The following is a 24,724-nucleotide window of genomic DNA, read 5'->3' on the forward strand; positions in this document are numbered from 1 at the left end:
GTAGGGGTTTTGTTGTGCAGGCTGGAAGTCCAGCCAGTAGCTGAATGGAAAGGTTGTGCTGAATCTTTGATTCAGATGATATGACAAGCAGTTCTGTCTTTTCAAGGTTAAGCTGGAGATTGTGATCCTTCATCCAGAGTGAGATGTCCCTCAGGCATGCTGAGACAGAAACCGTGGGATCATCAGGGTAGAACGACAAGTCATTGAAGTTGAGTGTCATCAGCATAGCAGTGGTAGTAAAAGCCATGTTTTCGAATGACAGAACCCAGGGATGTCATGTATATAAAAAAGCAGTGGTCCAAGCACGGTGCCTTGAGGCACCCCGGTTTTGAGACGTTGGTGTTCAAAGACTTCACCTCTCCAGGATACCCTGGATGACCTACCTGAGAGGTACGACTTGGACCATAGAAGCCCTGTGTCAGAGACACCCATAGCCATGAGGGTTGACAGGAGTATGTGGTTATTGACCGTGGCAGATAGTTACAGTAAGATCAGCACAGATGATTTGGAGGCTGCCCTTGCTTGCCTTAGGGGTTCAATGACTGAGAGTCGTGGTCGATCACCACGTGTTCAAGAGGCTTGGCAATAAAAGGAAGAAAAGAAACGGGTCTGTAGTTCTCTAGCATAGCAGGATTGAGTGTGGGTTTCTTCAGCAGCGAGGTTATCTGAGCCTCTTTGAAGGCCATTAATGTGGCTATAATTCTGGATGCTTTAACATGTTTCATGAAAATTATTCATAAGTATCCAGTGTCATAGGTACATATCTGACGTTTATAACAAACCATTTGAAAATCGGTAGAAATTTAAGCAAGTTATAGTCATTTAAAAGTACATGCACCATTAAAACAGAATGCTACAATTGAGCGAGCTGTCTGAGGTAAGATGGCCACCTGGTGCGGAAATCAACCTCCATTAGCCAGCAGCATAGGCGAGAAATCTAGCCTTTATTATATCTATGGTGGTGAGATTGCAAATTGCAGCCAACAGCTGACCCTTCAACTTCAAAACGCATATGGTAGCCGCCAGAGGACAAACATGTCATTATCTGAGACAAGAGCTGTGTCAGAAAACTTAGGCAGCTGACTTGTTGCCTTGCTGCCTTATGAGGCAATGACTTCAGAGGCATGAAGGCAGCTCAGGGAAATTCTTTCGGACACACTTCAAAGGCAGCGTGTTTGAAATATAAACAGAGAGCGCCTTTGTGATAACTAGTAACATATTTGAAAACTACAATACTAATTTCTCACTAGAAATGCAATTAAAAGGTGTACAAAGTGAAAATATACATTTATTTAAACTAAATTTGTGCTCCAGACACTTTCTTGGCTGCCATTTTATTTTTTCAAACTCGACCAGGCTCGGCCAATCACATTACCCATGCGCGCACACGCATAGAATTGTGGGACATTGGGAATTGTGTAAAACAAACATTGCAATTCGGACACTGATGCCTTCCTGCCTTTGAATGCTGCCACAGAATTTAGAGCAATTTAGAGTTTTCGGACACAGCCAACGCAGGGATAATATGCGCTCTGTAGAACAGCTTGTCTGTTTAGGGCTACTGTAGAAACATGACAACAATTTTCATGTAAGGGGACCCGCGGTGTATGAAGATAAAAAACACGTCTCTCAGAGCGATATTGCTTTTATACAACAGTTCGACCTCACAAGTTAAAAAAAAGAAAACTATAAAACAACAACAAGTGATTTAAAAAGCCTCTTTGTTGGGGAACTGCTTTCTTCCACCACAGATTTAAAGCCCAAAATATCTCAGCGACATGTAACCCTGTTAGCTGTTTTGTTTTGAATGTCATAATAACCAAATAGACAGAATAGCTGTTTTATCAACATTACCATTTCTTGGTCACAAAGTGTAGTTTTAGGATTAGTTTATGTGTGAGAATATATATGTGCAATAATCAAATCTGCAGTGGATAGCTAGCTCCTATTTGAACATTTGCTTAAAAAGATTCGGACGTGAAATCCAGACGCGGTCAGCGGGCATCAGTGTTCCCAGTGTTACCCCGTTGACCACAGCCTGATCTAGGACACTTATAATTTCCTGCTGACTCGGATATATCTGTTTTTGATGGTCAAATATGAGATTTTATTTGTTTTGGGTTGATCAAACCAGCAGTATTTGGTCTCATGAATCTATTACTTGTTTCTTTTATTCATATTTAGTCTTTTTGTTATTGTTTTGCACAAGTTAAAAGTTAATATTGATTTTCCACTTAATCTCAACGTGGTATGGGCACTCACTCTATTACTGGAATTTGTTTTTTTTTCAGTACTACATAAAACAGAATAATTAAGTGTTTTATATTGTAATTAGTTTTATTTTATTAAGTCAGAGAGATGTTTCTGCGGCTGCTTATAAATATCAGTGGTGATATCTCACAACGTGTTTTAATAGTCACGTCACATGAAAATCAAGTGTCCCAATGAGCCAGTGTTGTTCTGACTCCTATCAGTGTCAGTGCTTTGTTAATGTTGTGTAGCGACATCTGGTGGTATTTGGAGTCATTGCGCTTGTAATGAGTTCATCAACAGGTGTACATGCAGACTGAATGCTCCTCCACTAATGTTATTTGTCTATCCTTGGAATAGATCCATCAGTGAGTATGGTCTATCACAGTTGTTTAAGTAGTTAAAACATGTGTAGACGTTCTACTACTGTTGTTTAAAAGCATTTATTTTCAGTAAAAATCGAGTGAAAGCTAATTGTGATGCTAACCGCTAGCATGTATTTATCTGGGCTATATATTCAGAGTTAGCAGGCTGTTAAGCCTCATTTATGATTATTAATTTGCCTATATTTGATTTAGCCCATTTATTTATGTTATTTGAGTGAATTATATTGTAATATGGGCTGTGGTTATTATATTTATGTTGATGCTGCACATATTTGACTGTAACATTTTGTTTATTTTATACTGTATTACAGTTTTACAAAAAAGAAAACAACCAAGATTTCAGAAAAGAAAACACTCAACCTGGAGTCAAGCCTACTGAGTCTTATTGTTGATGTTCACTATCTGTCTAACAATACAGAGACGTATCTGCCAGGACAGAATAAGTGTCCTTACCTGCAGTTCCAAACAGTGTAAAGAGAAAATGATGGTTTTCATTGCTTTATTCACCAAGTGTATTTTAATCGTCTACTGACATTATTGCATAGGGATGAGCGAGGACGGCATTATCTGTATCTGTTAACCATATGAATTATCTGTATCTGTACTCGGAGTGGGTGTGGCCTAACCCGGAAGTAGGCGGGGTTTGTCTTGAAATGGGCAGGCTTTAACTGGTAGGCTGTTATTTAAAGCATGCAATTAATATATGGTTTGATCAGAAATTGTTATATTTATTGCGAAAAATATAGAAAAATATTTACAGGACAGCATCAGGATTGAGCTTCAGATCAATGATTTTGATCACAATAGCAAACAAACTATATTACAGAACAAGTTTTGCAACAATGAAATCAAAACAATGCAGTGCTGCAGTATGCAATTATGAAGTAAAATGTAATGAACAAAATAACTTTCTTTTTTAACTTTTAATTTTTTATGATCAGTGTTATTTATTTTTTTAATTCTTGTTTATTTCCACACCAGGTGAGTGTGTGTGTGTAGCTTAATAATTAATTTGTAATATTTATAACACTAGTTTAATACCTTTATTTTTTTATGAAATACAGCAAAAAACGTGTCAGACACTCGGGAGAGAAACAGAGAGCTGTTCTGTGTGTGAGTGAGCGAACAGAGCGGGACACAGCAACACAATACATCTGTATGTGTGTAGGGGAGGGGCGCTGTTACTACTAGCCTATCACGCTGACACAATCAGCTACCCAATGACGATTTTCATTTAATCCGAGCACAGATATTGACTCGTATTACTCGTATAATACTTGGCAGAAGTGCTTTATTCGTACCGGATACTCGTTTCAGCCGAGTATCCGGCTCATCTCTATTATTGCGCTACTTCCTCGAAAGTTTACATCCAAGAGCTCTGATCTTCGAAGGGAATAGGGCATAGGGATGTCATTTCCGATTGGGATTCACAGATTGATTCACGAGCTAGGAAACTTATGGAGACACACGGAAACTGTTTATAAACAGCGTTTTTTGCCCATGTATGTGTGTGTGTGTGTGTGTGTGTGACCATCCGCTCTGGTGGCAGCTTTTTCCAGTCAGAGATGAGCGTATGGCTCAAGTGTTTTAAGAACCCTCCCTCACTAATTGTAAAATGACCAGTAGATGGTGGAATGATACAAATGGTGAAGCATTTACTGTTATATTATCAGTAGAATATTGGAAGGGTGGGAAGAGCTCTCAGCCAATCAAATTCGAGAAACAGAAACTGGGGCACGTTAAAGAAACGGTGTGCACCGTTTTGCTATGGTTTCCAGGTTGAACGACATGTTTCCTGGAAATGATGTGCACCGGTGTATGCAACAGGGTTTGAGATACATTTTCTCTTGTTTGGTGGGTGTGTCAGAACTGCAGTCCAATCAGCAGCAACATGTAAATAAACCATGCCATACTAAAGAGACAGCTTTCACAATAGGTCCAAGTTGAAATATTTTATTTCATTCTGGATGGCAAGGTCGGTGACTTTAACATCGAGCGTATTTTACAGTATTAAACACATATTTATAACAGTTTTATTAGGCTTGAGAAACATTTCAAAAAGAACAAAGAATGGCCTTCTCAGCTACCGTAGTTGCAACTCTTGCGTCATCACTCATCAGAACAGGGTGTTCAACGCATCAATGTTTCTGTTTAACCTTTTTTGTTGCAGCGCTGTTGTATAGTTATGTATAATATATTGCATTTCTGTCAAGAGATCCTTTTGAAAGTTACACAATGCACCGTTAATGTACATAACTGTGAATGTAACAAATAAAAATCTTGAATTTACATGTTGTTTACAACCTACAAAAATCAACAAACCCACATTTTTCAAACATTTAAAAATAGCCTGAAACTGCAATATTAAGTGTGCATTGGTAAATAAACACCAGGCTTTAGTGATGTAACAAGTTACTTAGAAAACCCTTTTGGTACATCTTTAACTAATGAACTCAGATAGTCACACTGTTCTCAATGCGATCTGGTGACAGGTAAACGTAGGGTAACTCCAGCTGGCTGTTTCTTTTTTTAATGTCTTTTGCTATCTTCTTCAGCTCTCTCTGTACCTTCTCCACAAGCCTGAGGGTGGCACCACTGCTAAAGTACCACTCCTTATAGTGGCACAAAGGCACCTGAAGATAAACAAAACGTTTGGTGAGCTTCACATCTGCACCATCATTATACATGTTCCCAAAACATTCGACCCAATTTATAAAGAACACATCCAACAGCCTATACGGTGCACTTACATAGTCAATGGCAAGCTTTGACAGCATGGTCAAGACAGTAAGAATGCTGCAAGTGGTGTTAACCTCAGGAAGGAAAGATAGAAGCTCATCCTCAGATAATAAGCCTTTGGTCTGAGGAGGGGGGCGTAACATGACACCTGGACTGTTAGGTATCCAAAGGTTGTAATCCAGCTAAAAGAGAGGTGATTTTTAAAGGAAGGAAAGACAAAACGCAAAATTACTGAATGGAAATAGGATGCACAAATTGAAGTTGACTGAATAGGATTCCACTGATCACACATGACTGCTTGTTGTAATAAATAGATTAAGTCATTCATACTAAACATGCCTGAGAGAAGTTCACAGCTGAGTGAAGCGCTGAACTGGAGAAGATCATCATCGTGATAAACTTGCACAATTCAGCAGTAGTTTGAAATGACGGTGGGATTTCTGAAGAATAAATCATGAATCATTTTAAATGTACAGTTATGAGGACTAATGTGAGTTCAGTAAGTCTGACTGTCACTATTGGTATGGATAAAATTTTAGTTTACATGAAAGACTTTATCGCTTTAGCACATTTTGGAATATGTTGCTATACATTTTATGCATAGGACTTTTATGTTTTTAACGTGGATGATTTTGGTCGGAGTGTTAAACCTGTGTGAGTGAGGCCGAGGAATCCTTCCATGAAGATCTCTCTGATCCAGTTCTGTACCTCACAGTCCTGTTGGACTTTCTCATCATCACAGTAATACAAATTAATCCAGCCCTCAACAAACCTGTATATGGCGGGTCAGTGACAAAAACGGTTTGGCAAGATGAGAAATTCAAAAATAATTTTAAAAAATTGTTTTAAAAGCATGCATCAGGTTTATTTCAATGCACATAGTGTATTTATGTTCATTTTATGCCATAAAAAATTACATTTGCACCATTTTTATGAAAGTAAGACTGAATGGACCTGAAAACGTCAAATGGTGTAACCGCCAATTGTGCCAAAGAATGAAAAATATTAAATATTTTATCCACTTTGATGGCATCTAGGCGTAATCATCAAAAAAAATCATTTTAAAATATAATTTTATTAGTCATTTCTTTAATGCGTTTTTGTAATATTTGTCCTAACATATGCTGAATACGGCTCTGTTTTCTAAATAATCTTTGACAAATGATGTAAAAATGTATTTTAAAAAATCATATTACACTAAACTAGATGATTATATTTTATTCCACATTTTTATGAATATATTTATATTTTCATTTAAAAAAAATAGTAGTTACACTATTGACATTTTTGCAATTATCCCCCAAATATTATTTCAAAATGAAATAAAACCAGAAATTTAGAGTTGGTCCTCAAAAAAGAGAATGTATGCAAGTAATCTGCAAATTTATTTAGAAATTTTAACCATTTTACATTTAATTGAACCATACGGACACAAAATAATCAACCTCACGTCATTGACACATCTAGCAAATGCAAATCATGCGTTCATTGTAAACATCAAAGCGACATAACAGAATACACATAGGAATTGATTCAACCACACCGTATCTTCTTTACGTACCTATATAAAGCGTCCCAAACCCTGAGAGCATCTTGTGCATAATAGCAGGTTGGGAGAGTATCCAGTCCACGGGATCTCAGGTCATCTGGCACGCACATGGCACTGTAGCGCAGACGCTGCGTTGCTCTTGCAACCAGCAGGGCTACCGCATCCAAACCGCAGGCCATAGCCTATAGAGAAGTGAAACCAGAGTAAATATGTTTCATTTAACTAACAAGTATAAATAACCTGACTTTCTTCAAAGGTCAACCTTGTCAAAAACACCATTTTTGGCCAGAAGAGTTTCTCTAGCCTGAATGTTGATCTGAAGAGTGCTTTGCAAGTGTGGCATCAGAAGCTGAAACACATATAAGCAAAAGAAAAAATGGATTGTTGAGATGTTGAGGCCCATATAAGAAGATAACTCTGAGGCATTTTAATATAATATTATTTGTCTGTGTTCAGCTGAAGAAAGGAAGTCATATGCTTTTGGGAATGCATGACGGTGAGTAAATTATTTCATTTTATTTTTTGTTAAATACCTGGTGCAGTGGATGAATCTCTGGCAGCTGTCGGAGCGTGGCGGTACAGCACATCTCTCCTAAAAGATGAGTGCGCAAGAAGTGAGAAAGCAGCTGATGGACCAGGACATCGGAATTACGCACCCACATCTTTGCTAACAACCAATCTGGTGCAGGATCGGAAGGTAAGAAAACAGGATTTTGTGGACCAGGAGCCTGTTGAAGCTAGAAAATGAAATATTGTAATTTAAACATTGAATATAAGAATTAAAGGGCACATATTTTGCTATTTAAAAGATTAATGTTTGCTTTTGGGAGTCCCCAACAACAGGTTTACATGCATGCAAGGTCAAAAAAACACTTTTGTTTTTTTAATATGCATTTATTTTTTCACATGAATCATCTTGCCCTGCTTTGTATAATGCTACTCTGCCCTGATTGGTCGCAGTTGTGTTTACAGTGAAAAGGAACTACGGTGTTTTTTCTTATTTTTAATAATTAAACTGTTCCACACTGCTTTATAAATAAAACCTTTAAAAGGAAAATGTTGCTTCACACTTACGTTAGCGAACTCACAGCTTGGTAGTAAACACCCAAACAATAACGTTATAAGCGTTAGCCAAGAGGACACAGAGTCTTGCTAAATCACTGCAGTTTGTAAAGCAACGCATTGCTCATCTTTCAACATGACTCCAAGTAATAAGAACGCCAGATATTCTTCATGATTTCTGTTAAATTCACAGCGCAAAGAGTGTGAGAGCACAGCGTCTTGGTTTTATGCACAGGGTTCGTGTATTTACGGTCAGTGGCGTGTTTACCATTTTGGGGGCCCTAAGCAAAGTCCAAGAACCGGGCCCCCCATGCCCCAGCATTGCCCAAGATTTTTCAATTGAATTGCACAACAATAATATTCAGTATATAGAATTAAGTGAGATATATATAAACCAGGTTTATTTTGTTTTATACTGCTTAAAATAACACTAAATTGTTACAGTTTGGTATGACAAAAATTCTTGGTTTAAAAAAAATTTTTCACGCCCCTCTCAGATATATTTTTTGCTCGCAAATGTCTTACAGGATGTATTTCAAACAATGTAATTAATACTGCAACTTCAATGTCTGACATCTTACTAAAAAAACTAAATGAGGGAAAAGAGGAAGCATTAGATTAGGATTCATACTGATCTAATAAACTGAACTAACAAACACCAGCAAACAACATTGTAAGTTGGTTATTGCTTGAATTTATGGATGGGAATCACATAACTCTCATGTTCATATTGTAAAACCAAACTTACTGTGAGATACAACAAGCATATAGACTAGACAAACATTAAAGATGAGATTTGATGACAATAATGAGATACAGAATATGATTTATCTATTTTCGACATGATTAAAACCCCTGCGTGGTGTCTTTATCATGTTTATACCTGTACGAGCGTGGAACACAAAATGCGTGTCACCAATCACAGGTGTGAAGCTTAAAGTCTTTAAAGTAAACTTGACCATAGAGTGAATGTTGTGCAGTTACGAGAGCAGAGAGAGTCGAGGGAGCGCTCATTCCAGCACTTGTGTGGCTGCATTTGTGAGCGCTGAGCAGAGGTGCGTTTTCCCGTAGAGTTTCGCTCATGAAGTAGCCTATATGTGCCCTCACAAGGATGCGCGCAAATATTATTCTGCATACAGACTCGCACATATCTTGCTTGTGCATGCTTTATCCGTACCTTAGATTTGGGTCTGAATAAACGTAACATACTTTCGCACACCTTGTGGCCAGTAGGGGGCCCCCCAAGCCCGTGGGGCCCCATGCAATTGCGTGGTTTGCGTGGTGGGTAAACACGCCACTGTTTACGGTAGCAACTACGTAGAACGCATTTGCAAGGCGTGACGCAGCATTTTCACGTAAAAGGATCGAGTTGACTCTTTCTTTTGAAAGCCAATAGTTTGAGTTATGGTACGTACACAGCGACTTTGTTGTTAGAAAGCATTTCTAATTCTGGTTATCATAAACAAATAAGTGCCGTCCAATCCAGTAACTGACAAGAGATGGATGACATGATATCCGCTGCTTCGCTCTCATTTGCAGTTGCTCTTGAAAGTCAATCAACATTTGCATAACGTTCAATTTTTCGCATTCAGCAAAAAAAAATTCTCTGGCCAAAAATATGCTTAAAATAACTGCTAAATACACATTGTAGAAAGAAAAGCTTAATTAAATATATTTTTGAATTTGAGATATATATTTAGTTTTAACCTTCAAATATTAGCATTATCTTAACTCAATTTTTTTTAAGGTAAGTGGTTGCAATCAATTTATTTAAGCTATATTTAAACAAAAAAATTCGAAAGTTTTGTTTAAATGTACCTTAAATGAATTGATTGCAACCACTTACCTTAAAAAATTTAGTAAATTGAATGAATATTTTTTTCAGTGAGTTTTTTATCCAGTTAAAGGAGGTTTACCCAATATATTCAGATAATGACTGAATTTTTTAGCCTTTTACCTTTATTCAGAAAGGACAGTAAAGACTGCCTGAAAACTTTTTTGGAAGTGGAGATGTTTGCATGTATTGCAGTCAAATAACAATGAACTGTCAAAAATAACATTTGTGAAATAATAACTTTTAATGAAATAATACTTTTTAATTAACATTAAGGTTTTAGGTTACAATTAAGTTACAAATGAAACTTAAACTGTAATTCAGGAAAAAAACTGTGGCTATTGAGAAATTAGAGAAGCTTATTTCGCAATGCAGGAAATGTCATCTTTCAAAAAATGTTTCATATCTAATCTCAAATCTGCCTACATATTCTGATTACCACACGCAGAAACTATAAAATCATACCTGTATGGCAATTGGCTTAAGCTCTCCTTGTTGGTCATAATGTAGAAGACATAAAGGTGCAGTCATGTACGTCTGCTTGCCATTGACAGTATTAGCAGGCAAATGATCCAAAATCTCGAAATCCAGAAGATAAACATGTCCACTCTGTTTTAAACATAAAATGAGAGTTATGTTACAGTCTGACAAATCCAAATGCGTCCTAAATCACACAAACGTACCTCCATCTCGTGCTTCAGGGTCGACCCCTGTGGCAGAAAAGTCTTGACCATCTTTGAAGTGACAGCCAGGTTAGGTGGTAGGCTGTGGATCTGTTTGATATACAGAGGATTGGAACCATTGATGCATTGATATCCAAAGAATGCATCCTCTTTCCAATGGGCCTGAACATATCCTAAGAGAAATACAGGACATGGAATGATAAAACTAATAATACGAAAATAAGGCTTTTGTATTATTGTCATAATGTGTTTGTTTTTCATACTGGCAATTGGGTTATCTCCTCCATTAAACAGGAAGAATGTCTCAAGTTCCTGGAAACTTTTCCAAGATGTTCCATTTGCAGCAAAACCTTTTAGATAGTGCACATTGTTGACTGGTCGTTGACAAAAATGGCAGATATATTAATATTTTAAGTTGTCATATTCAAATGAGCACTTTAAAGAGAAGAACTAGAAAATACAAACAGCCCTACCGTTGACGGACATATCTCATGTTGGGATCTAGGGCAGAACTGGACATGTCCACACAATGAGGGCCCCCTTCAACAAATGTGGCCCACCTACACACAAACACCATCTTTATTATCCATTTACATTTTCAAAAAATAGTGTGATTGGTGAACAAAAATTGATATAATGGTGTACCTGATGTGTTGCTGTTTATTCTGAAGAGCCCTTTCCCTGTGAGCTGTCAGGATTGGCAATGTTTCCTCCTTTTTTAGACACACTAAAGACATTGTAAGAGAAATTGTGATTTTAAAGAAAGTACGAAAGGCTAACCAACTATATAAGGTGGTGATCTGTCTGGAATTATCTGAAAATATACATTTTTTCCCATTGAATAAAGAAATCGCTCACCTTTGTCATTCCGAAGCTCAATGTAACCATCTTCACTCCGAATCCATTTATTGCATGGGAATACTTCTATGTTGGAATCTTCAGAATGCCTGACCTGAATATCCTGGCAGTGCCAATTCAGGTCCGGAAAGCCAGGGTGAGCCTCAAGACGGAGTTTCAGTAAAACCACTTGGCCAACTTCGTCTGTAGGCTTGATGACAATGGTATAGGCCTGTTGTAAAGAAAAAACTCAAAATTTTAGACACATTTGCATGTTAGATTCTGTTCTTATTTTTGAAATACATTCAATGACACTTCCTTTTCATTTGTTTAAGTCACATAAACCCATGACCTCGGAATACCACTATCGTTTACCCGTTGAACCACAGGCAAATTTTCGTAACATTTCCTTTTTATAGTAACTGTATACATCTGTTTTAGGGACCATGTGAAATGTTTTTTATAAAGGTTAATGTTTTACAGAGCCGGGCAGGAGACGGTGTTGATCTGGATTCACGCTGACTGGAGGGGTCTCGCAATGAGTGCCAATCAGAGAGATCCAAACGATGCCATAAGTTCCTGAGAGAGGTGTTGCGGAGGTTCGAATTGTCACATGAAACCCATCCATTTGGCTCATCATAAGGTCTACAAGCATGTAAAACAGAAGCCTATGATTAAAAATCATATTGTGAGTCTAAAAACCAAGCCCAATAAGATAAGAAAACACGTTTTACATGTTAACATTTAGAGAAGTTCAAAAGAATGCTGTTGAAATGAACTGCTGAATTAAATGGATGAATACTGCCAAGCATACAAAGATTACGCAAACATCACAATGTTTAAGATTTTAATACTACTGTATCTAACTATGAATTATATGCATATAAGTATATGCATGCTTTAGTAAACATTTTCCATCCAGTGATATTTTTACCGTGTTAAAAACGTGTTTGAATATTTAAAGTGATGTGTTAGGACCCATGCAAGATTTGCAAAACCCCATGGCCTTAATTTGCAAATATTTGCATATGGAGCTGACAAAAACAGCCTAACATATTTGAATTGGAAATGTTACGCTATATACATCCTTAGGAAGTACATCTTTAAGGCACAATAAACCACAACAAAAATAAATAACTACAATCTCATTGTAAAATACAATTTTAGAAGTCCCCAAGTCAAACTTAGTACACTAATGTAATTTCAGAAAAACATATTTTTTTGATGCCATAAGTTGGTTTTAAAATGATTTTAAAGGCATATTTTGCAAGGCATTACTAGTTCATATAGCGTAGTGTACATGTATGTCTAAAATCAACAGATTTTCATCAGTACATTAAAGTTTAGGTATGAACCTGCTCATGGTCACATATCAGTAACAACAATTCGTCCACGTGACACTAATAGTGCCAGCAAACACAGATAATGAAATAACATCGACTTACCTTTCCTGTAACTCTGAAGATGTGAAGTCAGGTCCTCCGATGCTTTCTGGTTATCTGCATGCACGCGTGCGTGTGTAGCCTTTGCACGAGTTCTTCCTGATAGCTCTTCTCACATCTTTAGTGTGAAAACTGATATGTGACCATGAGCAGTGTGCGAAATTTTATTAACACAATTTTAAGTTACAATTAAACTCATTATATATTACAGCATTGTAGTCTACTTTAACATTTCTTTGTACCTATTATCAGTAATGCTACTGGTTACTATTTAATCTGTTTATTACTACTAAGTGCAATAATGCGCTATCTAAGTTCTAGAGAGAATTAACAATAATTAATAATAAAAGAATCAATAATAGTTTTTGTGTGCGCATTATTTGGATACATAATAACAAAGCTAGTTCCCTGACCGGGAATCGAACCCGGGCCGCGGCGGTGAGAGCGCCGAATCCTAACCACTAGACCACCAGGGATCTGTATGAATTGGCGAATAAATAAATAGTCATAAATCTACTATAACGAGAATAGCAGCGACATGATTAATAGATCATTGAAAGACTTCATAAAATTTGATTTTGTGAATCTCGCAATAACAACGTCTTATAAAATTCTATCAAATCATGGAAAAAAAACGCGTCCAGTTAACATCCAAGTTAACGTTATATTGTCAAGCATTAAATAGTAGTGTCAAGTCCAGCATCTACCTTTAAACAGAAATAGAAAATAAGAATAGTTAACAAAAACGGAAATAATACTAATCTGAAAAATATCACGAAAAACGTCTGTATTGTCACACCGACTTGTAAAGCACCCACCGCCAACGTATCGAAGACCTCGTGGCGCAACGGTAGCGCGTCTGACTCCAGATCAGAAGGTTGCGTGTTCAAATCACGTCGGGGTCAATTCGTATTTTCTTACCCTTTTACACCTCTATTAAACTTAAAGACTACACAGTGTGGACAATTTTTAGGCAAGTTGTATTTTGTTTACTTTTGTTATTGTACAACTACAGTGCTCTTGGTCAGTTCAAAATGTTAACAAACCCTCAAACCTGAACATTTAAGTAGTAAAAGTAAAGTTTTGGCTTTCTTAAGAGAATATTTATGTAACATTACACCGTTATTAGGCAACTATTAGTGTGCAGAATTATTATGCAACTACATAAAAAACAAAGCTTTTCCCATCTCACTTGTTTGTTTTTTTTGAGAATTATAAACAAACTATTTACAAAAAACATTGTGTCCACGCCATGGTGTATAATGTTTAAATAGGCTGTTTAACTTTTGTTGTATTTGATTACACACCAGTAACTATTATCTGGATAGTTGGCACATAACTGCAAACAAATGTTCTTAAAAATGACAAACATTTAATAAATATTTGTTGTCTGTGGAGCAAAAATGTATCTGTAACAACAAGTAACAATGTCATTATTTTGACAGGTTTGAAGCCTTCCCTGTGATGGAGTGGTGAGTAATGAATGAGAATTCATGTAAAGTCCATCACATTTAAAGTGTGCAATTCATAAGGTCAAAATAAAACACCCTACACGGCTTAAAGATTGTTACAACAAACAAACAAGTGGTCATTTTGTGCAACTGTTAACTTCCTCTTTCAACAAACACAATTTCCTGTATTGTAACCAGACATTAACACATACAAAAATAAAAGCCTTACAGTCACCAGTTTGCAAATAACATCACCATTAATGCACAATAAACATCTTGAGTTAAAATAAATTCGAAAATGAATTACAATATAGCACAAAACTAGATGTAAACAACTAGTACTCATATTTTCCATAATACATTTGTTTTTTTAATTGCCACATTGTTTTGTTAATTCAAGTAGAGTCTTTGTGTGTTCATAAAAATGCTAATTTTTATTGCTTCAATGTATTTTTATCCCCAAACAGGAACTAAAACTTGAAATTTGATTTCGATTTTAGTTTAACCTCACAATTCTTGTATTATTTAGAAATAAGAGACCAGGCTTGTTGTAGTTTGGGGGGTTGGCCAGAGGGTCATAACCCAGTCGACTTAGCATCGGAGCAAGACTGGCCATGTCAGCCACCACATCAGCAGGAATCTTGCCCACCCACTTAGACAAAGCGTCTGTATTCACTGGTTTGACTACTTGGTCCGTTGAAAGTTCAACCCTGGAGGAGAAACAAAAAAAAATAAGGAATGATTAAAAAAACAATCGCAGATTTATTTTAGTAAAAGCAAAAGCATCAGTCTAAGCTGTCATGAAAGTAAGCTGGTCTGCCCTCTAGTGAATAACTTGTGAAGTTTTAAGTTGCCACATATAGCCTTGCCCTTTAATTCCTTTTTATAGAGACAGAAAATGCTGATTCAAATGCATGCTTCATACACTGATACTCGAAAGCAGAAGAAACTGGAATAAACAGATGTAAAACATCCTTATTTGCATAGTCGAGAGTTGCTTATTCTGCAACCTTTCACCCTAAGCTGTTCTTTTGCAAAATGTTTAATGTGCAGAACAAAAACAGTTGAGATAAAAGCAAAGTTTGTCATTTATGCATATGCCTTTATCCAAAGTGACTTGCAGTCCATTCAAGCCATACATTTTACCAGCATGTTTCTCGAACCCATGATCTCTACCAACTAAGCAACAGAAGCATCAACTCTTAAAACTCAAAGCCTGGATATTCACTCACTTTGACAGTGAAACTCCACCAGCTTTCCCAATAAGCTGTTCGTGGTGTAGCACAGAGGAGTCCCAAGGCAGATCCAAAAACTGTAGGAGCTCGCCCATCACTTTATCCGGGTACAGGACCAGCTGCTCATAGTGGACAGGAAGACAGTTGCCATGCGCTGCAGCCAGGCACTGGTCATACATCACCTCCACTGCTCGGTTCCACTTCACCAGACAGTCCCTGTAACTTGTCAGGTCAAATCCAGTGATGGTCACCTTGCGGGAAATCATAGAGTGCACGGTGGCCCTGCCGTCCCGGAGCATAAGGATGAATTTAGCCCTTGGAAAGAGCTTGGAGAGGTAGGAGAGGGACTTCAGGGCAAATGGGTCCTTATTGCAGAGCCTTGGGGCGGGTTCCCCATGCCCCACTATGATCTCCAACAGGAAGGCACGAACAGCAGAGTCCAGGACCTCATCGGTGACACCAGCTTCATCGAGTCGGAGCCGCTCGCGTGCCGAGTGACTCCAGGTGGCCTGCATGGCTAACAGCCGGGGGATGACGCGGGTCTCCTCTCCGCAACGCACGAGAGGGTGGGCATCCAACATAGCCCGCATAAGAGTGGTGCCACTACGGGGGACGCCACCGACAAAAATGAGAGGGGTTTCCTCATTGTACTCTTCCGGGAGTTGTGAGGGGTCGCTAAGGTTTCTAACAGCATGTGGATTTGCAGCCCATGCATGCTGTGCGCTTCCAGAACGGGAATTCGGACATTCGATCGTGCTCATGCCGAGATAAAATACTGTGATGGAGCTGATGATCACACAGACGAGAAGAACGTTGCAGGTTTGTTTTCGCATGATTAACAGAGTAGGAGAAGTTTGGGTTTGAGCAGTATTAGTACACAGGGATTGCAAAAAGGCAAGATGACACAAGTGAAAATTTGAGAAAATACAGTTAGCAGTGAGAAGGAAAAATTCTCAGCAGGGATCTTGGAAAAAGCAGATGCTTTCCAGAAAGGGCCAGAGTAAAAGAATGCAAAAAAAGAAGTTTAGGTACGTTTTTGGGGGGAGGGATGGGCAAAAATTCCAGGCAGCAGTCCTTCAAAGTCTTGCTTGAGGCTTTAATAAATTCAGGCTTGGTAATTCAAGCCTTTTACTCTTTGTTTTCACCATTGTGTCTGTAAAAAGAGGAAAGTATAACATTTAGTTTGGATAAGTCTTTTTTTTTAGCTTTGACTATACATTTTATGTTACATAAAATGAAACAACTAAGATCATTATAGTCAGGGGTGCACATAACTTTGTCTGGTATGCTGGTGTGTGTGCGCGATTAAAAATGTGCACAAGACATTGCTCTAAGGCTGCATTTACATTGGCACAAAAAAAACGGATTTAGTGCTCACATCTGATACAGATCAGATATTGTTGCACAAAAAAAACCTTACAGAGATCAGATTTTTTCCTATCCAATCTGAGCCACTTCCAAATGTGAATTTTATTGGATACATATCCGATATCCAGAGATCCGAACTGTGTCTAAACATGCATATCCGATTCAGCTTGATTATGACGTCAGTGTTCCACAAAGGATTGCTCTGATCGTCATCATTTCGCCCCTGAAGTAAGGAGGAGTTACACTCCTATAGCACTAAAGCCAAAAATCAGGAAGTTAAGGATCACAACAACTGCAGTATTCAGGCAGGGCAAAAAAATCGTATATGGTCAAAAGATCGGATCTGTGCATTAAGATTTGAAGTGCAAATGGAGCCTAAAAGGCGCTTTTGCGTACCAACGTTGCTGGAATTTTGTTACATAGTAACCTAATTTACTGCTACCCAAGGGATTTCTCTGTGCATCATTGGTGAGATAATAATTACAAACGTGTTAAAATTAATGTGTTGTTAGCAGCGATGCATCAGTCAGCCCGATTAGCCAATTTAAATATTCAAGCAAAAAAAACAACAGATCTCAATACTTTACTCACGCATTGTTTGATTAATTTTGTTTGCACATACCTCTAATGCTGCGTTCACACCAGCCGCAGTCTAGTTTGCGCGAATGGTCCGAATTGGGCGTTGCCGCGGCAAGCGCACAAGTTGAACAATTTTAACTGGTTAACGTGCCGCGTTAACCAATCAAGAGCTTGTTCTAGTAGTGACGTAATTACAGGAAGCGAGCGGAGTCGCAGAAGCCTATGGAAGGGCCTGTCATGATGCGAATTTCCACATGAATGTCTCGATGACTAGAGTTTCACGCGCGAATGAAGCGAGTAAACTTAAAATGTTCAAGCGGCAAAGTAGACGCGGTAGACGCGATGTTGACGCCTCAAACGCGGCTGGTGTGATCCACATCTTAAGGCTTCGGACAAGCACGCCAGTACAAACAAATAGTAAAGAGAGCACGCAAATGCCAACTAAGTTTATGTTTTCTTGCACTTGAGTGGACATTTTAACACAAAATTTTCTTAGAATGATTCTAGAATTGATTATAGAAGTACACAGTCTTTAACACATTAAATGAATATAAGCAGTTGAGAAATAAAATGCACATGTAACAATATATTGGATCTGTGCACTTAAAGTGACAATACGCTCTAAAAAAAAAATGCTGGGTTGTTGTTACCTAACCGAGTGTTCTGTCCGATACTGACCCATTCATGGGTTAAAAACAACCCATCATCTTCAAGAGTATAAAGCTGATGGTGTTTTTTATGTTAACCAAACCACAGACAAAGAAAATCATAATTTCATTGTCTTGACTAAATAACTTTTGTAACTTTAATAAGGATTAATCTACACAGTAAAGACTATGCTGTATTACAGACCAACCTGAAACATAAACAGCACTATTTATTTCATTTGTATGTTTGTTCTTTTGTATTTATTTGTGCTATTGTTCATAATTTGATTGTTTTATTACTGACCCTTTACTTGTCCTTAACAATATTTTACATGTATATGAATAAGGCTAGTAGTTATTTACAAAGATTATATGTGTTAAAAACAACAACAAAGCATTTTTTATGTACATCAAACCAAAGAAATATGGCCAAAAATGTTATGTGCACCCCTGCTTATAGTACCAGATTACAATAATAGTATTAGGCAATTATAATGTGAGCCTCTAACTTCATTAGCGTTCATTTGGCAAGCCTGAAACGTAAACCTAAAATGTAACAAGAAAACCAACGAAGCACTTTATTGTTGTATGTGCCCTCTGTGTATCTTGAAGGTTAAACGATTTGACATAATTTCCCCTGCATAACCGAGCATGTTATGGTTACATTGCCTTTCTGCATGAAATTTGCAGAAAGTGTTAAGTTCCACTTCCTACCTCAGCTTTTAGTACTGCGTATCTGCAGCACTTTCACAGACTTGTACCTGAACCTCTGGCAAAACATGTACGACTTTACTAGGGAACACCTGTTAGCACCAAAACCTACATCCTGTTGTGGGCTTAAGCTGTGGTTTGCGATGCTTGTGTACGCGAAGATGACACACATTGAGCATATCACACCTCTGTATGTTTACTTCAACGAAGCAGACATGAGTGAAAACTAATTCATTATCGTTCAAATTAATTCACAAGCGCTAAATAAGAAGCAAATAACTATGGCTATATCCGTATTCAATGGGTTGTATGGTCCTTTACATTATGTGATATGTCATAACCTAGTAATATACCTAACCTAGTATGAGTATCACTGGTGCGTTTTAACGACAGGTCTTGATGCTATCTATGTAGGCAGCACGTAAGATTTTAAAACACAGCCTAAATGAATAACGCCTTAAAATAACATATTTACCCGCGTCTTTTCTTCTCAACGTGTAAATTAATGCGCAAACTTGATTGTTTCAGCGTAATTTGTAGCGCACAAAGCAGCAACGCAACAAGTCGACGTGCAGTACGTTAATAGATTCACGAGCTGATTCTGGAACGGATATTTTTCTGATATTGTAAATATGTGGTCGTATTCGATACATACAGAGGACAAATAAACTGAATAGGTCTGACGAAAATATTGAATTAGACGCATTGGCAGTGTAACAAAATGACACGTTTAACATGGTTGCACGAGAAAGGCTCTACCTGAGATCAAAGTTATTTGCCAACACGACTGGCAGCCTGTAATAAGGCAAAGCTAGGTTTACAGGACCCTGACAACATGTAAAATGACAACTGATTAAAGTTTGAACGGTTCAGAAAAATAATTGACACAAACAAGCGTGCTTTACCATGCTGAAAGTGCAACTTCTCCTCAGCTACATTCTCCAGAGGCACGACCGTGTGATGAAATGCAGACGTGAAGATCGTTTAAACAGCGAGCCACGAGAGTCTGACTTTCACAACGGGAAACCTATTCATCTTATCTCGCGAAGACATTTTTATCCAGAACTCAAGTTTAGGCGTAAATCACAGACAAGCGTTACCGACAAAACGCTGATATTACGAGACACATGAGATGCATACTAGTTAGCGCTAAAGAAAAGTGCGACAATCTGATTGGCTACAGCAAACGTCTGTTATATTTCTGAGAGTTTTCATTGGCTCATCGGGTTTCTCTTTATGACATGGCATGCTGTCACAAAAGAGTTACTAGATGACAGTCTCAAAGTAGAGAATTGGGTCGTGTGGTAGAAATTGATGTTATTTTATTGTGAGAGAGATCAATTGGAAAAATAACGAACAATATATTATACAGCTATTTATTGTATTACGAAAGTCACAAACAAAATGTTCACTTTGTTAACCTAATCATTTTATGAATGATTTCAATACAGTACCCCTTTGGAAAAAGTAAAAAACAAAAAGCTGAAAACAAGCAATATTTTAGAAGTACTCAATTTTGTGTCATTTTTTTCTCTTTCTTATTCTTCTCTGGTAACATATGTGACTAATACCTCTTGTTCATTTGGCACTGAGCAAATGTTTTTTATGTATTTTATGTCCTGTGAAAAATCCCTTCAAAATAATTTTAAAATGTATTATAAGGTATTAGAGGATCTTTAAAGACCAACTCTCCACAAAATTCGTAAATAAGTTGTGTTAACTAAAAACAAATAAAATATGATTAACTAACATTCAAAAGTTTATGGTCACTTTATTAAAATGCTTAAGTGAAAAGTTAATGAAAAGTTAATATTCTCATCTGAGGCTGTATGCTTAAATGTTTGAAATAATTGTAGACAAAAATATAACTTTACCAACATATTTCTTTCATTAAAGGGTACTTTTTTAAAGATGTCAAATAAATCTTTGCTGTTTTCAGAGTATATATATGTGAATTTCTAGCTCAAAATTACAAATAATTTATTATTACGTGTTAAAATTGCCAATTTGTAGGTGTGAGCAAAAATGTGCCATTTTAAAATTCAAATGAGCTGCACTATGCAAATGCAAATCTCTGCCCTAAATAGCAATGCCCTGGTTGGATAGTGCAGATCAAGGGGCGGTATTATCCAGTTCTGACATCACAAGGAGCCAAATTTCAATTACCTAATTTTTCCACATGCCTGCAGAGAATCAAAAGTTACAAAGTTACTAGGCTGTTCTTCTTTATGTTTTTTAGGTTAATAAAAGCACTGGGTACCCAATTATAGCACTTAAACATGGAAAAGTCACATTTTCATGATGTCCCCTTTAAAAAACACCAATTATTTAAAAAGCATTTATCTTATGGATGATGTGGACCAAATAATGAAGAAAAAGCCAATACGACCTCAGGATGAATGTGAAGTCACTCACAAAGGTTTAAAACACATCTCACGGTGAGATCTCAAGGAAAAGATTAATAAAATGCATAAGCTAAAATACAACTAAACACATAGTTTTAATTTATTTGGGATAATTCATAATTCCTATTCCTACATTTGTATTATTCTAGTTTTGATGAGTTTACTATTATTATTGATAAGGAAACAAATACTAAATGACCTTAAACGGTAGTGTATGCTTTCCTAATGTGGTGTTTAAATGGTATTGATTCATATTAAGTTACATGAAAAACATAAAAAAGCAACTTTATAGATAAAAGCCTTTCAAAAGCTCAATACAACTTTGCTGTTACACACGACCATGGCAGCATGACAAATTATAAACCGACAAAAAACAAACAAACAGGTTTACTTGATTAACCTCCCTTAATTCACCTATTATGGTCACTGAACTGATTATACAACATAATTGTTTGCAAATTAAAGAGCAACAGTATAGGCAACAGAGAGGATGTAGATACAGATTGAAATCCTTTCCTCAAAAGTTTAGTTTCAATTACAAACAAACAAATGCCATTGCATGACTGCATGTATTTATAATATATACATTAGGGTGAATAAATACAGGTTTTTGTTTAGGTTGGCATTACATTTATTATTTTTTTCTAAATGTATCTTTGGCTGAAGTTTATTCACATTAATATAATGGAAATAGCTGTAGGATTCTTCAACAGCCCAGTCAACAAGTTTTAAGTCCATTTCTTCTGTGTCTGAAAATTAAATAATTGTTACTGGTCTGCCTCCATCTCAGGATCAGCGGATGCACCGTCTTCTTTCTGGGGGTCACCAGGTAGTACATCTGTGACTTTCTGTATGAGTTCATCAATCTGTTCCTCCGTCAGTCTTTCCTCACTCTCTTCTACCATCTGTAAGAGGAAAATATTATAAATTCACAGCAGTGGCCATATTTATAAAACTGTCATGTCTTTCTTGCAGCAGCTTGGAGCAAGGAAACAATAGGGTTTGCCTGGGCTTTGGGGGTTGAGTGTTATTGTCTCTAGCAGTTAACTGATTCCTTTATTCCATTCACTTTTGTTTTCAGCTTACAGGTTTAGGATGGTATACTGATGGAGTTAATAATGAAAAAAAATATACATTTTTAAGTGAACTAATGCTTTAAGGAGAGACAACCAAGTCTACTTAAAGTAAGTTTTACATGAGTCCTGCTTTGTTAATAACATAAATGAGCATGTAAAACAATGTGAAATGATGCATAAAGTTGTGCAAATTGTAGATAAGGAAATAAATAAGGACTAAGAGCACAATAGAGTAGGGTACGCAAAGAGTCTCACCAGTTGTATCTCAACAGCAGTCTGAGGTCTGTGGTTAAGGAGTTGCAACTTCTCGGCTCTTTAAACAGGAACAGAAAGCAACAGCAGCTATTATGATCACTGGCTGAAAACTAGATAGCAAAACTAATCCAAAACTGACAAGAGTAAAACTGCTTTATAAAAGAAAATTTTCTCATACATCATTTCATACAAATCTTAAGTATGGTACATCTCAAAATTACACATTTGATCAAGTGGATGTTTGTCAATAAAAACTTCACAGGTCTTTAAACCTTCCTGTATCTTCAACATATCATTTCACAACTCTTCAGTGCAAATGTGTTTTGAAACTTACTTGGTGAGTTTGTGAGGCAGCATGGCGGTAAGGAAGTTATTCACCGTCTCTGGGTTCTGATGGACACATGGTGTCTTGGAGAGGTACTTCAGAGTCTATTGGGTAAGATACACAAGTACATAAGTGAATGAGTAATCCTGTCTTTAGATGAATAAACATGAGTAACTACAATCTTGCACAGGTAAAAACAGAAATGCTACCTTTAAACTGGTGATGATTAAATGTAATGAAACTGATATTGAATGTGTGGTTTTAGTGAGCACCACTCAACTAAGTTAAATCAAAATTGTAAAGGAAAACGTATTTACCAATGATCTAAAGTGAAGGTAACATAAAATAATCATTAGGGATGGAAATCAAATTCGATTCCGTTTCTGGAATGACAATCGTTTTCCTAGATAAGACACTTATGCCTCATTTGTAATCGTTTAGAGCCATTTGAAGCTGTGTTGAAACTTTAAACCTTAAACCGTTGAGTTCCAATAAAGTTTAAATTGAGAAAAATCCTGGAATGTTTTCCTCAAAAAACGTAAATTCTTCTCGATTGAACAAAGAAAGACATCAACATTTTGCATGACATGGAGGTGAGTAAATTATCGTGTTTTTTTTTTTTAAGAAAGTGGAATATTCCTTTAAGCTGCCTAACTAGCATTTAATCTGGAAGCTTAATTTTCAATTAACTATATTTTCAAATAGAAATGAAACATGAATTTACACAATACAAAAATCAGATGAAGATTGAAGATTTTCCTCCTCATTTTTTGTAGTATCTCTCACATGTCAAGAATTAAAAGTAATATTAAAGATACACACCTCATACATGATGGTGTTGAGATTCTGCTGCCCGGTGCTGTGCTTATTTTTGACAACTTCCTTTCTTTTCTCTTTCAAATCTGCCAGCAGCTGATAGACCTGATGGGGTAAACAACATGTGTACAGGCACACACACATAAACCAACTCATTCGACTCTACAAGATACACTTCTGAAACATATGCATGCATTTCTTACAAACCATTTTGAATGGTAAAACACAAAAAAGTTTGAGTAAAAAAGGTGACTTCTCAGAATTTAAAATGCATACTGACCTCAAAATTGCTTAGCATAGCAGCATTGGCATCCTTTCTACAAAACACATTTTTATATAAAAAGGATCAGGGTTAATAACCTAAAAATTGTTATTTGACAAAAACTATAATAAATTTATGAACTCTCTTTAGGTCTAAGTATAGACTGTAAAAATAAGTATCCAAACTATAGCACTTCAAGATATGAAAACAAACATACATCTAAATCATCATGTTTGCATGCAATAAGATTTTTTTTTGGAAGATAATTTGTCTACGGATTATCTACCGTGGCAGCATCATCTGTAGTAACGCAATTTAATTTAATAAACACAATTTAACACGGAGACTATAAACATGCATAAACACGTAAAATAAGCGTAAATTATAGCCTCATTACTTCAAATAATACTTTCACACATTTTGCATTTACATTTTGTTAGACCAGCTCGTGCTAATTTCTGAGATTTATGTCCGAAATTCCTTTATACACAGAGTTTATCATCGTCATAGGACAGATACAGGTGCAGTATACTACTGTCACATGGTTAACGTTACTGGCCACCAATCGTATTAAAGCAGAACAGTTTTCCCCACCACAGGAGTATTTTAAACAACGAGTTTAACTATACATTTCAGCCAATATTATGTATTTTTAAAAAGCAAATGAGATGGCTTACACTTCCATTCTGATCGCATCGATGGTTCACCACTAACAACGACCCGGTTAGAAAACGTAACCTGCTATAAAACGTTCCTACCAAGTTTCCCGTTATTTTTTCTGTGTTCGACCGAGATGATGTTGTCCAATAATA

At 36.8% G+C, this 24,724-nt stretch overlaps 3 protein-coding genes, 1 long non-coding RNA gene and 2 other non-coding genes across 7 annotated transcripts; 2 read left to right on the forward strand and 4 right to left on the reverse strand.

Moving 5' to 3' along the window:
- The first annotated feature begins 2,462 nt into the window (after positions 1-2,462).
- LOC129424483 (uncharacterized) lies at positions 2,463-14,513 on the forward strand. The gene is made up of 6 exons (XR_008638077.2): positions 2,463-2,618; positions 2,948-3,106; positions 5,192-5,291; positions 7,467-7,621; positions 11,824-12,028; positions 14,228-14,513. It is a non-coding gene; the product is annotated as an uncharacterized lncRNA (long non-coding RNA).
- LOC129424476 (hydroperoxide isomerase ALOXE3) lies at positions 4,574-11,980 on the reverse strand. Its single transcript, XM_055181151.2, has 14 exons — positions 11,822-11,980; positions 11,362-11,572; positions 11,149-11,230; positions 10,977-11,063; positions 10,767-10,882; positions 10,504-10,676; positions 10,286-10,429; positions 7,458-7,661; positions 7,187-7,273; positions 6,937-7,106; positions 6,026-6,147; positions 5,715-5,815; positions 5,387-5,557; positions 4,574-5,269 (listed from the first exon to the last, which is right to left on the reverse strand). The coding sequence occupies exons 1-14, from the start codon at positions 11,978-11,980 to the stop codon at positions 5,090-5,092; spliced, it is 2,007 nt and encodes a 668-aa protein (XP_055037126.2). The 3' UTR covers positions 4,574-5,089.
- On the reverse strand, positions 13,187-13,258 carry trnae-cuc (transfer RNA glutamic acid (anticodon CUC)). Its single transcript has one exon. It is a non-coding gene; the product is annotated as a tRNA-Glu (tRNA).
- trnaw-cca (transfer RNA tryptophan (anticodon CCA)) lies at positions 13,616-13,687 on the forward strand. The gene has a single exon. It is a non-coding gene; the product is annotated as a tRNA-Trp (tRNA).
- On the reverse strand, positions 14,135-19,946 carry tpst1l (tyrosylprotein sulfotransferase 1, like). Of its 2 annotated transcripts, none has more exons than XM_055181154.2 (3): positions 19,679-19,946; positions 15,466-16,621; positions 14,135-14,943 (listed from the first exon to the last, which is right to left on the reverse strand). In XM_055181154.2, the coding sequence occupies exons 2-3, from the start codon at positions 16,299-16,301 to the stop codon at positions 14,730-14,732; spliced, it is 1,050 nt and encodes a 349-aa protein (XP_055037129.1). In that variant the 5' UTR covers positions 16,302-16,621; positions 19,679-19,946; the 3' UTR covers positions 14,135-14,729. The 2 variants fall into 2 exon arrangements, with proteins under 2 accessions (XP_055037129.1, XP_055037130.1); XM_055181155.2 differs by having other exon boundaries at positions 19,666-19,946.
- Positions 19,947-21,269: 1,323 nt separating this feature from the next.
- On the reverse strand, positions 21,270-24,708 carry crcp (calcitonin gene-related peptide-receptor component protein). The gene is made up of 6 exons (XM_055181159.2): positions 24,590-24,708; positions 23,931-23,967; positions 23,657-23,755; positions 22,844-22,938; positions 22,510-22,567; positions 21,270-22,083 (listed from the first exon to the last, which is right to left on the reverse strand). Exons 1-6 carry the CDS (start codon positions 24,595-24,597, stop codon positions 21,946-21,948), a joined length of 435 nt encoding a protein of 144 aa, XP_055037134.1. The 5' UTR covers positions 24,598-24,708; the 3' UTR covers positions 21,270-21,945.
- Between the last annotated feature and the right edge of the window lie 16 nt (positions 24,709-24,724).

This window comes from Misgurnus anguillicaudatus, chromosome 9 (assembly GCF_027580225.2).
Source record: "Misgurnus anguillicaudatus chromosome 9, ASM2758022v2, whole genome shotgun sequence".
Classification (NCBI taxonomy): domain Eukaryota; kingdom Metazoa; phylum Chordata; class Actinopteri; order Cypriniformes; family Cobitidae; genus Misgurnus; species Misgurnus anguillicaudatus.